This window comes from Pelodiscus sinensis, chromosome 1, assembly GCF_052426305.1.
Source record: "Pelodiscus sinensis isolate ZL-2025 chromosome 1, ASM5242630v1, whole genome shotgun sequence".
Lineage (NCBI taxonomy): Eukaryota > Metazoa > Chordata > Testudines > Trionychidae > Pelodiscus > Pelodiscus sinensis.
In genome coordinates this window covers 69,547,607-69,562,580 of record NC_143052.1, presented here as the reverse complement: position 1 = coordinate 69,562,580, position 14,974 = coordinate 69,547,607, and the positions used below count along the sequence as shown (strand labels likewise).

Genomic DNA, 14,974 nt, shown 5'->3' with positions numbered 1-14,974 from the left:
TGAATTTTTGCAAAAGTTGCAACCATAGAAAAGTGAGTAATAGTTCTAGCATCATTTTTTCTAAGTGAGCATATCAGACTCCCCATTTGAGTGTCATCAAGTGTCAAAATTAGTCAGAATGACAGATTAGACAAGTCTTTGGCACAGCTTTCTAGTTTCCATTAGCTCTAAAAGACGGGGAGTTCTGAAGGCCTCTATCCATTCAAGAAAAACAATACTATTGTTGTAGGAAAAGGTTGTTCTTTTAGCTCCAGAAACTTTTCTGTTCAGAGTAAACTCTTCTTTCCACAATTACAGTGAAATGATTCTTCCATCATTTTGTTGCAGAGCTTAGCACCACTGTTAATGTTGAAGCATAAATCAGCATTAGAGTTACAGGTCTAACTGCACTTCTTTTTTCCTTGGTTGCCTCTGTGAACTTATTCTATAGCACCTTTATCCTCCAGGGTGGAATTTTGCAATTCTTCTGCTTTTAGTTTGGTTTGGGTGACAGTACTCTGTATACCGAGTATGAGCACCTGGGGTTCTTCCTTTCAGAAATCTGCAGCCAAATGTATATAGTGACCACAAAGATGTCTTAAATTAAAATATAATTTATTTAGCAGTAGAAATAAAGCACAGAAGGGGAAAAAAGTTTTTAATCACCCTATCTTACTAACTGCTGATAACCAAGGGAGATGTAACTTTTTCAGATACAGGGCAGCTCTAATTAGCCCAGTTGTTACTTCATTCATCTCATTTTGCCCATGATGGGTGATTAGGCCTCAAAGTTGCAACAAGTAAGATGGTAAAATCCTACACCAGAGGACATCTCAGAAAATTACAAAGGAGTCAGAACTCTCTCCACAATGTCCATTGTGGCATCACAAGGAAAAATATATGAGACTTCTCAGAAGAAGATTAGCAAAGTAGATTTTGCAGAGGCTTCAGTTGGTAGGAAGATGTTGTTTGGCTCATTCTCAAGGGATTCCTTAAATGACAAAACTCTTGCACTGTATGGAGGGTCTTCTATTTCTGCTAATTGTTTGGCTCTTAAAATTCTGCTTATCCTGGGTCTCTCTATTTTTGTGATTCATTACTCACTGCTTCCCATTAGTGGTGATGGAGAGAAAAGCTGTTAGGCAGTTTCTTACCTGATATTTTTCTTTGTTAGCAGTTTCTTTTATCAACCAACTCACCCTGGCAATCTGGTAGATGACTCTAATACTGTGTGTTGTAAGAAATTGAAAATTTCCTCTAAATGGAGACCTAGTTACCTTAAGGTTATTTATATATGATGTCAGGTTGTCATCTTAATTCTAATAATTGGTTGCTAGAGTATTTCTACAGCTTTGGGAAAACTCATCTGGTGGCCTAAGGGAGGGGCTTAGTACTGGAAATTCCAGCAACATTATTGCTTCTGAATTCCATAGGGGAGAAGTGTTATTTATCAGTGATGTATGAGAGAAACTGTTAACAGAACATTATTGGGTAAGAAAGATCTCATTCCTACTACTATTGTACAAGAACATTTTGTGTTATTAAAATTAAGGCACTTAATATGCTGATGAGTGATATAAGAATCGAAGGCTTTTTTCTGTTTGAAATATTTTTGTTAGCAGTCTTTTCATTTTGGCAATGTAGGTAACTTTATAATTATCGACTGGTTAATTTCAGAACTACTTCTGTGGGAATCAAGCAAGATATTACCCAGCAAGAGATTGATGAGAGCAGGGTTTTCAGGATTGTTCAAGGTTTGTACACTTTTTATTAATTTTAATTTACATTTAATGTTACGTTTTAGTGTCTTTTCTATTAATCTAAAAAGCATAGTTTTTAATATTATTTCTTTTAAAAATAAGTAAAAGCAAGGTATTTAAGTGAATACAATAATTATTACTACTACAGGGATCAAACATCAGAGAAAAAGAATGCAAACACATATGTCTCTTGCTTTGTGCTTTAATATATGTATGTTTCTAGAGAATTTTCTTTCTTCTTTTTTTGACAAAAGAAAAAGCCAGTAGACACTGATGTGTAGATTAGTTATAAATGTAATGTGTAAAATGTTGCTTTCGGTAATGACATCACTTATAAAAGAGATGTTAAGAACCCCATTCATGTGACAATGAATTTTAATATATTTTGCCCATTTGTCACTGATACAGTATTTGAGAAAATGGCTTTTGGTCATTTTTAATATATTGGATGCGTTCTAGATTTTCACGGTCTGCATATTAAATATTTTGCTTCCTAATAAAGACGTCAAGGCACATTTATTAATGTTTCCTGGAAGATGTAATTCATCTTTCATTTGTAGTGTACAGGCTTTCAGAGAGAAGATTTTGCTGTTTCACATGAATATGATTATATTCAAACAGGATTACATTAATCCAGAGTAGGAATTTTTAAGTTCACGTGCACAGGGTCCACATGAGTGATTTACTAGGCAGCATGCACTGCTATTCACATCTCTCAGTCAGAACTGAGAGAAAATTCTCAGTCAGAACTGCTGGTCTGTGTTAAAAGCCCGTACACTTCAAAAACAAGAGAAGTTGGATGCATGGATATGATGTTTAGCTAGCAGTGTGCTCAGTGGGAGTTTTTGGGAAAGCATCTTCAAAACATCTTCATGTAAACATTTCATCTGATCCTTAGGTATACTTAAAGAGAAGCTAAGTAAAAGGGGAGTTCGTGTTGTAACAAGATTAGGAAAATATTTCCGAGAACTGGATCATAAGGGAGATGGAGCCTTTTCTAAAGCAGTCTTTAAACAAGCTCTAACATTATTTCATTTAGAAGTACCTGAAAAGGTAAGTCTTGATGCAATTGCAATCAGGAGTGTGATACCGAAGTGATTTGTCTACTAAAACTTTATGGAGTTGCTACTTGTCTTCATTTAATTATGCAGTTTGAATGACTATATTTGCTCCTTTTTCTGTGCTTTTTGGTACTTCTGCTTTTAATCCCACATGAAACCCCCTTTAAAAAGTAACAGTCATGCCTTCTTTAAATATCATAAAGAAGCAGAAAAAGGCACCCCTTTTTTTTTCAGGTTCTCTTTAATTAATATTTTTTTTAAAGTGCTGGGGCCTAATTGAGTGAGAGCTACTATACTTCCAGCTGATAGGTAGAGTAGGAGAAACTTCCTTTGAAAAAGGTTACTGATGGTAGTTTACTATGTTCATATCCTTAATTAATAATGCCTTTATTTCAGGTTAGACTATTCCATGTATTAGACTGGGTAGTAGATTCCCATTGTCAAAATAGATGTTGATAATCTATTAGTAAGGATCCCAGGAATTCAACTCTTTTTTACCATCTAGGAACAGGAGTGGTCAGTCATTGTGGTGCTCCCGTAACTGCTGCTTGTGTTCTTGACCTGAATTCTTGGAAAGAATATTGCTTCGGTTGCTACTCTTGGCTTGTTTTTGGTGACATCAAGGGAAGATGGATTTAAATGAACTCTAAAATAAGATAATTTCTTTCTAAAGGAGGTGCTGGGTTCTGAGACAGAGTAAAGACAGTCTTGGTTTAGCAAATGATTATTTAGTCCCAAAAAAGTCTGGTGGGTCATGATATTGCCTCATCTCTGCTATCGAAGAAGTGGGATTTTTTTGCCTCCTAAATGGCGGCAGCAGAGTTTAAGCCTTTATTGGATGCTCAGTAAATTTTGGGAATTTCAGAGGGCTCAGCCCCAGTATATTCCTACAGGATGAAATCAAACCCTTAGTTTTTGCTTTACCTGCCAACAGACAATCTGTCTTCTGTAATTATGTTTTGGCAAATTTAAGTTGCAGTCGTTCCGTAATAATGTGAATCTCTCAATAATTTATAATACATTCTGTTATAAACGAATCTGACTAGCTTATGCTGAGAGAGATCTTGTAGGAGGTAACATTGGAAAGTCACTCTTTTTTAAATTGCAGGATTTTGAGTCTTTGTGGCTTATTCTTGATGATAACGGAAATGATAAAGTTGATTATGGGGAGTTCACTCGTGCCTTTATTGGAGAAATGAATGAGTATCGAAAAACATTTGTTAGAAAAGTAAGTTTATTTTAGTTATTCCACATAAGGATATAACAACATATATGGGAAACATCTGAAATTGTTGAATGCCTATTTTTGGTCAATAATATATTTTGGTTTTGATTTTTTGTTAAGTTGTGTATCTGAAATTTAGGCATCTAAAATGATATGCCGGTACATTAATCTAGTCTACATGTAGATTAAAAGGCTGCATCTGCTTTGCTTTTGTGGAATTACCCAGTTTTGATTTCTGCAACTGGCACCAAAAATTCATCAGTTTTTAGCATGCTCCCTATACTTACTCATTCTTACAATGAGGTTTAATGGATAGATCGCTGAATTGGGACTCAAGAACTGCCTTCCATTTTTGGTTCTCCCATAATTGTGTTTAGGCAAGCCATGTCAGCTATGTGCCTTCTGTCAAAGCTTCCCCATCTGTCAAAGAGACATAAATCATTTGAAATCTACAGAGGAAAAGCACTATGTGAGTGCAAGATATCACTTACCATTTTGTAAGGTGTTGCATGTGTGAAAACTGGATAGATAAAGGGATTGCTAATGCAATTGAAACCTTTCATTTTCTAGGACCCTTATTAGAATCCATCCAATATTTTACTGACTCTAAGTTGTTAAATACTAAGAATAATGCCCTGCTTTTTGGTAACTTTATTCCTAGAGGACCTGGTTTTCCCAGTCTTACTCTGAATCCCACACTCTGTTTGATGCCATTGAAATAAAGATTGAATTATTACTGCTATCAGTGTCAATGCAATCCAATTATGGGAGATTTAATTGAGTTCTTTTTCTGCCCCATGTAAATGGCTGTCAACTAGGAACTGATTTCAGAATCTTTTCCTGTTGTTGAGCAAAAGGCATAAAGAACACTGCTTGATTTCAGATCCTAGATTGAATTTGCAGTATTAGTGGGGAAAAATGTTTACATTTTATGTAGAAGTAATTGAGGGATAGTAACAATGGAATCTCACAATGTTTTGAGTCAGGTTTTTGACTACATTGCAGACTGAGATTGCTCATATAAAATATGTAAGTATTTCACTTTACATACATTACATTGGACATAAAATATCTGATTTAATTAAATGCATTTATATCATAATTTCTTCCGACTTCTGTAACACATTTCCTTTTTATCTTTGTTTAGGCTTACATGAAACTTGATTTCAACAAAACCGGCAGAGTACCTATGGTAGACATCAGAAAGTGTTATTGTGCCAAGAAACACTCCCAAGTGTTGTCAGGTAATTCAAGTAAGAAGTATTTTAATTAGCTAGCTGATCTTACTTGCTAGCAGAGCTATAGTACTTGCAAATTGTTGCTGTTATTATAAGGTATGTTTCCCAATGGCTTGGACTTGAGGCTGTTAATTAGAATTATTTTGTCCTCTGGCCAAAACACCTAAACACACCTGTTAGGAAAGGTCTAGTTACTATTTAATGATGCCTTGAATGCAGTGGAGTGGACTAGAAAATGTTTTGAAGTCCCTTCCAGTCCTACACTTCTAATATCCCGTGGTCATATATAGTTTCTCTGACTTAACTGACCAGCGAATGATAGACTACCTTCGATACTAGAAAGATACTGGACCAAATTATTAATAATTTTATAAGCACCTAGAGGCAAACAGTTATAAGAAATAGCCAGCATGGATTTGTTAAACAAATGATGCCAAACTAACCTAATTTCCTTCTTTGACAGGATTACTGGCACAGGAGATAGGGAGGAATAAATAGACGTGATGTATCTTGATTTTAGTAAAGGTTTTGATACAGTCCATATGACATTCTCCTAAGCAAAGTAGGGAAATTCGATCTATATGGAATTACTAAAAGGTGCACACTTAGTTGAAAGACTGTACTCAGAGGAGTTATCAATGGTTCACTGCCAAACTGGTAAAGGTATATTTAGTAGGGTCATGATTGGTTCTAATACTACTCAATATTTCCATTAATGACTTGGATAATGGAATAGAACAGGGGTTCCCAAACTTTTTGACATGGGGACCAGTAAATCCATTCATGAGCTTTTGGAGGACCGGTAACATTCATTTGCATATTTGCACATTCATTAAGCAAATGATGAATATTCAAATAAGTTGTTTCTGGTCCTCCCAAAGCCCCCAGTGCCAGCGTTAGCAAAGCTTTTGATACAGTCACCCACAATATTCTTGCCAGCAAGTTAAGGGAATATGGATTGGAAAAATGGACTGTAAGATGGATAGAAAGTTGGCTAGATCAGGGTTTCCCAAACTTTTTACTTTAGTTGGAACCCATTTTTTTTCAGTACTGTTTTTTGCAGCCCAAAAATATAAATGCATATAAAAAAAAGAATGAAAAATGAATACATTTTCAGTGTTTCACTCAGCTGTATCTTCCGCCCAGCCTGGGCCAGGGCTTGGGGGACCCGGCGCCACATGGGCACTCCAGGAGGCGGGAGCAGGAGCAGATTGGGGGTAGGCTTTCTGGCTAGGAGGGAGGGTTCAAGGAAGGGTAGGGTTGCCAGGTGTCCGGTTTTGTATCGAACAGCCCAGTATTGAGGGTTTTGTCCGGGAAACAAATTGAGAAATTACCAGATATATAAAATGTCTGGTATTTTCTAATTAGGTTAGTTTTATTACAATTAGGTGTATCAGTCCTTAGCTGCGAACTGCCTGGCTGGTAGACATGCTCACGCTGCCTGAGTGTGTTTACCTGCCAGGCAGTTTGCAGCTACTCGAGGGAGGGTATGTGGGGGTAGGGGGGGGCAAAATGGAATCCCCGGCCAGACTCACTCATCTGCCAGGGTCTGCAGGATCTGCATGTGCCCGGGACAGTTCCACTCCACCCCCCACCCCGATCTCCCCAGTCCAGCCCTGCTTCCAGTGTCTGGTTCCCCCATTCCCACCAATCTCCCCTGGTCAGCCCCTCCTCCCGATAATCCCCCAGACCAGCCCCGCTGCCCTCATCCAGCCCTGCTTCCGGCAGCTGGTTCTCCCGCCCACCTCCTCCTGATTTCCCCCGTCTAGCCCTGGTTCCACTCCCTGCCCTTCCCGAGCGCTGGACAGCCCCACTGCCCCCAACCCTGCTTCTGCCCGCCCACCCAGATCTCTGCGGCACAGCCCTGCTGCCCCCAACCCTGCTTCCACCACCTGCCCGCCTAGATCTCTGCGGGACTGCCCCGCTGCCTCCAATCCTGCTTACGCTGCCCAGATCTCCGCGGGACAGCCCTGTTGCCCCCAGCCCGGCTTCCACCGCCTGCCCAGATCTCCACGGGACAGCCCCGCTGCATCCAACCCTGCTTCCGCCAGCCACCCGCCCGCCCGCCTACATCTCTGTGGGACAGTCCCACTGCCCCCACCCTGCTTCCGCTGGCCGCCTGTCTCCCCCCATCTCCATGGGACAGCCCTGCTGCCCCCAACCCTGCTTTCCGGCAGCCGGTTTCCTCCCCCACGCGCACACCACCTCCCAGCCCGCCCCACTCTGCTCCCCGCCTGGCAGCCGCACTGGCCCATAGTTTGGGAAATACTGGAATAGAGAGTATGCTCATGAAGTTTGTAGGTGACAGCAAGCTGGAAGATGTTGCAGGCACTTTGGAGAACAGAATTAGAATTCAAAATGACCTTGACAAATTGAAGCATTGGTCTGAAATCAGTAAGATGAAAGTCAGTAAAGATAAGTGCAAAGAACTACATTTTAAGGGGGGGGGGTGATCAAACTATAAAATGGGGAGTAACTAACTAGATGCTAGTATGACTGAAAAGGATCAAGTGCTTATAGTGGATCACAAATTAAAAATGAGTCAACAATGTGATGCAGTGGTGAAAAAGGCTAATTCATTCTGGGGTGTATTAACAGGAATGTCATATTGAGTCATGAGAGGTAATTGGTCCACTTTACTCAAATGGAGTACTGTGTCCAGTTCTGGGAGTCACACTTTAGGAAATGTGGAAAGTGGCAGCAGAGTCCACAGAGACACTAAGGGTGAGTCTAGACTGGCAAGATTTTGCGCAAAAGTGGCTGCTTTTGTGCAAAAACTTGCCAGATGTCTACACTGGCCGCTTGAATTTGCGCAAGAGCACTGACTTTGTAATGTACAAAATCAGTGCTTCTTGCGCAAATACTTTGACGCTCCCGCTCAGGGATATACCCTCTTGCGCAAAAATACTTGCGCAAGAGGGCCAGTGTAGACAGGCACCTTAATTTTTTGCACAAGAAAGCCCAATGGCTAAAATGGCCATCAAAGCTTTCTTGCGCAAAAGCGCATCTATACTGGGCACAGGTGCTTTTGCGCAAAAGCACTTTTTGTGCAAAAGCATCTGTGCCAATCTAGACGCTCTTTTGCGGAAACACTTTTAACGGAAAATACTTTTCCGTTAAAAGTATTTCCGCAAAATCATGCCAGTCTAGACGCAGCCCACATTTATGGCAGGCTTGTGTACAGTAGAGTGATACCACAACTTCTTGTGCACTAATTACCAAAGGGACAAGTTCTAAATGTATCCTGAATATAAGCTACCTTCTGAATAAACAATATTTTTCTGGGGTATGACATTCAGTAATCCCTTATAATTTGAGGTATTTTACCTTTTGAAGCCCATTTTCTGTTGTTAAAGCTCTGAAAAGAACTTACAAGGCTTACATCTAATATTCAAGAAAAAGAAATTTACATCATAGAAGAAATCCAATTTTGAGATCACACTTTCATAGAAATTAATACTGGAATTCTTATTATCAGCAATATTGCCTAATTTCTTGAATATTCTCTGCAGTCTGTATCCATCTCCAGATTAGATATAAAAACTCAGAATAAACTCCAACCCTCGCAAAAATCAGTGGGTTTTTTATTTCCTTGTTTTTGTATATAACTGAGTTGTTTCTGAAATGCTTAAAGCCTGGAGCATTCCCATATATTACAGTTATTCTGTTTCCTCCTGTCATAGCACAGTTGGGTACAATCACTCAGCCCCCTTTATGGAAGAGACAGGATATTTTCCAAAGGATTGCTTTAGGATTTAGGTGTCTCAAGATTAATTGAATAAGTTCAGTCTGCATTAATAAAAATATTTCAACATTTGAGGAACTTAGCGTTTCGATTACTTTAAATTATTTTGTAGTTCTAAAAATGGATGTATTAAAAAGGGGATTATCTAATAGAAGGGGGGAAGTGATCTTGCCTCGGTAAAGGCCTACTGATGAAGTGGGGGGAAGAAAAAGGGGGCAGCTGCCCCAGGCCAGGTAATTCAAATTCTACAGTAATGGTGGTGGCAAACAGAGCACTGGGTCCTTTAAACTGCTGCCAGAGTACCACACCATGTGCTTTAAGCATCTCTCGGGGCCCAGCATAGTGAGCCCTGGGGTGGCACTGAAGGCTGGCTCTGCTGTCCTTAGCCCCACTTCTTCCGCCCAGGCCCCTGCTCTTTCTGGGAGCATGGAGCTGCGCACATCCCACCCCGCCTTGTTCATGGGGCTGACAAGTCTGTTGGCATTAAGAAGGATGTGAAGATTCTGGAGGGAGTTCAAAAGAGGACCGTAAAAATGACCCAGAGACTAAAGAACAAGCCTTATAATGGAAAGCTTAAGGAGTTCAACTTCTTTATCTCACTGAGAAGGTTGAGAGGTGGCTTGATCTGTCAGTGGTGGCTTTTCAACCTTGCTGACAAAAGCATAGCAAGATCCAGTGTTTGGAAGCTGAAGTTAAAAAGTTCAACCTTGAAATATAGGTAGTTTCCTAGCAGTGGAAGTATTTACACATTACAAGGGGTTACTTGGGTGGGATGATAAGAGGTCGAGTTCACCATTGTTTGAGGCATTTAAAAGAAGTTTAGAGATCTTTCTAAAACATGTATCTTACTTCCAGAATAAATTCTGTGGCCTGTGTTTGTGCTGAATGGTCTTATGGTGGTCCTTTCTGTGATTTTTTCCATTCATCCCCTTCATCATGGGCTGGGGGGAGAACAAGTTTGTCTGCATTGCCTTTCTCATGCTCACAACAGTGGCAGCTCTGCACTAAGATAATTACTAATCAAATCTTACACTTCAAATGATTGTCTGCGGGGATTAGGAAGCAGTTCTTTTCCCTGAAGTACAATTAGCTAGATGTATTCTGTGGGGGTGGTTTTCCACCTTTCCTTGAAGCATTATAGATTGGCCACAGTTGGAGATGGGACAGAAAAGGGGGTGGAACAGTGCTCTGAGCTGATGTAGAGAATCCTTTTTCTTAAGTGCCCGGCTGGTGTACCTTGCTCACATGCTCAGTGTGAAACTGATAACCAGATTTGGGGAAAGGAATACATTTCCTCCTAGTCAGATTGACTAGGATCTTAGGGTACGTCTACACTACAACGTTAATTCAAACTAACTTAGTTCGAATTAATTAATTCGAACTAAGCTAATTCGAACTAACAGATCAAGACTAAAAAACTAGTTCAAATTAGTGTTTTGCTAATTCGAACTAGCATGTCCACATTAAGTGGACCCTGAACCAGGCTTAAGGATGGCCGGAAGCAGTGCCGGCAGGGCATCAGAGGAGGACTTAGAGCATGGAGATGCTGTGTCAGGCTAGCCGAGGGCTGTGCTTAAAGGATCCCGACCCCCACCCCGGACAGACAGTTCTCAGGGTGCCCCACTTGCAAAGCAGTCCTGGTTTGGATTACCCGGAGTACCCACACTGGGCACATCACAGCACTCGGCCATCAGACCGGCTGCACTTGCTGCAGGCTGCCATCTCGGGAGAGGGGGTAATTGGGTGGCTGCAGGAGAGCTTCCACCCCAAAAGCCCGCAGAGCCAGCCCATTCCTCCCCATCAGGGGCGCATACCCCATTCCTCCCTCACCTCCTTCCACTTACCCTTCCCTAGCCCCTCTTCTTGATGTACAAAATAAAGATAACATGTCTTCCAAAATGGAATCTGTCTTTATTGAACAAAACTGGTGGAGACTGGGAAAAGGAGGTGGGAGAGGGGAAGAGAGAGGGTGGGAGAGGGGAGGGCAACTAAAATGATCAGGGGTTGGGAACAGGTCCCATATGAAGAGAGGCTAAAGAGACTGGGACTTTTCAGCTTAGAAAAGAGGAGATGGAGGGGGGACAGGATAGAGGTCTCTAAAAGCAGGAGTTGGGTGGAGAGGGTGCATACAGAAAAGTTCTTCATTAGTTCCCATAAAGAAGGACTAGAGGACACCAAAGGAAAGGAATGGGTAGCAGGCTTCAAACTAGTAACAGAAAGTTCTTCTTCACAAAGCAAAGAGTCAACCTGTGGAACTCCTTGCTGCAGGAGGCTGTGAAGGCTAGAACTAGAACAGAGTTTAAAGGGAAGTGAGATCAAGTCATGGAGGTTGGGTCCATGGAGTGGTATTAGCCAAGGGGTAGGAGTGGTGTCCCTGCCCAAGGTTTGTGGAAGGCTGGAGAGGGAAGGCACGAGACAAATGCCTTGGTCACTGTCTTCGGTCCATCCCCTCCAGGGTCTCTAGGGTTGGCCGCTGTCGGCAGACAGGCTACTGGGCTAGACCTTTGGTCTGACCCAGTACGGCCATTGTAAGCTCAGGGCTCAGGGTCGGGGGTCTCAGTGGACCCCCTTGATTTTCATGCACACCTGCTCCTGGGTGGCCAGGCTGGCAGCTCTCCTGCCCTAGATGGCCACTTTCCTGTGCCTAGTGCAGAGATCGTGGACGAGGTCCACGATGTCCGCTCTAGACCAGGCGGGTGCCCGCCTCTTGCGGTCCCGGGCAAGCTCCCGGGAGCCGCCAGGCTGGTCCCGGGAAGAGGGGGAGGGCTGGGGGGCATCGGGTGGGTGGCTCGATGCGTGCCAGGTGCAGGGTCTGCTGGCTGGGTGCTGGCAGGCTTGCACCTGGCACGGGCACCGTAGCCAGCCCGTGCCCCTTTAAGGGGACCGGGGCCGGGAGGGGGGGGGGGCAGACGAGTTTCCCTGGTGTTGGCCAGAGTGGCCACCAGGGAAACCTGGGGAGGGCTAGCCTCCTACTAGTTCGAATTAAAGGTCTACACAGCCCTTAATTCGAACTAGTAAGTTCGAACTAGGCTTAATCCTCATAAAATAAGGTTTTCCTAGTTCGAACTAAGCGCTCCGCTAGTTCGAATTAAGTTCGAACTAACAGAGCGCTAGTGTAGCGCCTATGAAAGTTAGTTCGAACTAATGTCCGTTAGTTCGAACTAACTTTGTAGTGTAGACATACCCTTAGTTTTTCATTTTGGCTTTCTCTACAACAAAGAATGTGATTTACTATTAGGTTCATATAGGCATATCTACTTTCCATTGTAGAAGCCATGGATGACTGCAGATGAAGCAGATGAAATTTTCTTCTGCAGAAGCCTGTTCGTGCTTCCCTATGGGGAGGTTGTCAGGAATGGATCCTCCAAAGGACTCTCTTAAGTTAGAAAGCGGCCTCAGGAAAAGTGAAGTATGCCACAGTTTACAGTAATGGGGACAGATTCTGTGCAATTTAGGGGTCCTGGAGCCTGAAGTGTAGGGAAGGCCTGTGCCTCTCTTCTATCTTGCATCATCACCTGCTATGGCAGACTAATATACCTAAAACTAAGAGGAGAAGGATCACTCCGAAACACCTGCTGGAAGAGAAGGTGAGCCCTGTGAGAAGGTGGAAGGAATAGCTATCCCCTGGCAGGAGGTGGCATCTTTGTAGAGAGGACTATTATTTAAGAATAATTCTTGGGTTTTGAGATGTTCAAGCGCTTGGAGAGAGCTCTCCCAGCATTCTACGTAAATCACCTCCCTGAGGGGAGTAGTGGTTGCCTGGTTCACACTGGAGCTTTACAGCTCTGTAACTTGCTGCATTCAGGGGGATGAGGGTTTTTTTTCACACCCCTGAGTCAGAAAGTTGCAGCACTATAAAGTGCCAGTGAGGATTTAGTCAAAAAAGATTAAGCTTACAGTATGTAGCACACTTCTGAATTACTGGATTATTCTGTTTTGGAGTTCTTTGAAGAAAAATTGGTGGTGATGATAAAGGGAATAGGATGTCCATTGTTATGGAAATGAGACAGTTCTAGTAGCCTAAATCAAATGAAAACAATTCTCCACTATTCCAATTACATTATTCATGTATAGTAAACTCAATTCTGGTTAAAAGTAAAGACAGACATTTCTTTTGACAAATACTTTTTAAAATAAAAAATTTGTAGTTTGCTAAAGGGAAAAATCTTCACAAACACAATTTTTAAAAGTTTATTTTCCTTACATGTATCAAATACTATATATTGAGTGTTTCTGAGAATATTTAATGGCAAATAATATTTTAACAGGCGATGCTACAGAGGAAGAAATTAAATCTTCATTTCTAGAAACTCTAGAGCATGTCTGCAGCAATCCCAGTGAAGTATCATATTGTGAGTTTGAAGATTACTATGAAGGATTAAGTATTGAAATCATGGATGATGAAGATTTTGTTAATATTTTAAAGAATGCTTGGGGAATTTAGAACTGCAGAATATATAGAATGTAAAAAAAAGACTTTAAATGATGATTAAAATATGAACAATAAATCCTCACAAGTTACTTTTTGAATGAATGTTTCAAATTTGTTTTACTAGTCTGAAAATATTTGAGTCAATTTTCAGAAGGGTATATAAGTTATATGTAAAGCTCCCTTTGAATGTTTCTTTTTATGTAAATTTTGTGTTTTATTAAACAAAATTTATAATAACTTTATGCACTTCCCTCTGGAAGTAGGATCACTTGTCTCATTAAAATAGTGTAGCTTATTTTGAAAACAGCAGCCTAGAATACAAATATAGGTGAAAGGATACATACAGGAGAAAACTTACTATGCATTATAATTACCAGTTGTATTTTTCAGAAGCTTTAGATTTGACTGTATATATTATATATGAGCATTATGGGTTTTTTTCTCTAAAATGTGTTACTCACCAAAGAGGACATTTATTTTATGAAATGCATAGGGCCAGATTCTGCTTGGCTCTTATGTTCATCAGAGGACGTAATTTATTCCTCTCATTTTCCCCCCAAGTTTCGGTAGGGGAGAGAGATCTACAATACTAAAAATGTGCATAGAAAATTAAGAACAGTGCATGCCTCCTTAATGTTCTAATTTGCAGAACAAAATACAGTCTGTTCTGAATATATTTACTGATCTTCACTAGACTGAACCACAGGTTCTCCAAAAGATTTTAATTAAATGCTTTTGACTAGAGTTTGGATTTACTTTGCATACTTGCGCTTAGGTTGCATAAATGTGTTCCAGGGCCTGTAATGTACTTTCACTCTTATAATCTTTTGCTGAATTGTTTTTTCAAACAAATAATAGATTTATGATTTGTAGATGAGTGGCTTACATACATCCTGCTGCTTTGATCATTAATTTTGGTTAAACTCCTTAGTCCAAACTGATAGGTGTAAAAGAAAAATCTTTCTAATGCAGCAATCACACTACAAAAAATAAAGTTCTAATCCATACTCTGTTCTAATGTTTCTTACTACAGTAAATATTTATTTAGCTGTACCTTTTAATAAAGTATATTTTGTGAATCCTGGAAAATTAATTGTATAGAAAATGCCTTATTGATGTTTTTCAAATTATCTTTCACCAAGACTATTGCGAAATATATCTTTAACACTAGGATCAATTTAGAATCTGACACATACATCTTCAGTCCTGAGGTGTTAAAATGTGGTTTGTTTGACTACATTTTGGTTTTGGATCTGTCTTCTGGTCTATGGTAACACAAGTTTCCTCTGGAAAAATTTAAATAACGAATAGTCCTGTAGCATTTTAGAGACTAACATAAATGTGGATGGTGGTATGAGCTTTCATGGGCACAACCCACTTCTTCATGATGCCATCTACATTTTGTGTTAGTCTCTAAGGTGCTGCTAGATTATTTGTTGTTTTCTAAGTTTTTCCAGTTACAAACTAACATGGCTACCCCTCTGAAACAAGTTTCCTTTGTCAGACAAAACTTTGCCATTTTAATGATACAATG

General features: G+C 40.6%; 1 protein-coding gene across 6 annotated transcripts in view; it reads left to right on the top strand.

Annotated features, from left to right (window-relative positions):
- Nucleotides 1-14,521, top strand: part of CAPS2 (calcyphosine 2) — a 67,567-nt gene extending 53,046 nt beyond the window's left edge. For all 6 annotated transcript variants that reach the window (XM_075931995.2, XM_075931990.2, XM_075931984.2 and 3 more), the window contains 5 exons: nucleotides 1,657-1,733; nucleotides 2,638-2,792; nucleotides 3,909-4,028; nucleotides 5,173-5,269; nucleotides 13,277-14,521. In XM_075931995.2, the coding sequence (XP_075788110.2) occupies nucleotides 1,657-1,733; nucleotides 2,638-2,792; nucleotides 3,909-4,028; nucleotides 5,173-5,269; nucleotides 13,277-13,452 (625 nt within the window). In that variant the 3' untranslated portion in view covers nucleotides 13,453-14,521. The remainder of the gene's footprint in view (nucleotides 1-1,656; nucleotides 1,734-2,637; nucleotides 2,793-3,908; nucleotides 4,029-5,172; nucleotides 5,270-13,276) is intronic.
- Nucleotides 14,522-14,974: the final 453 nt, after the last annotated feature.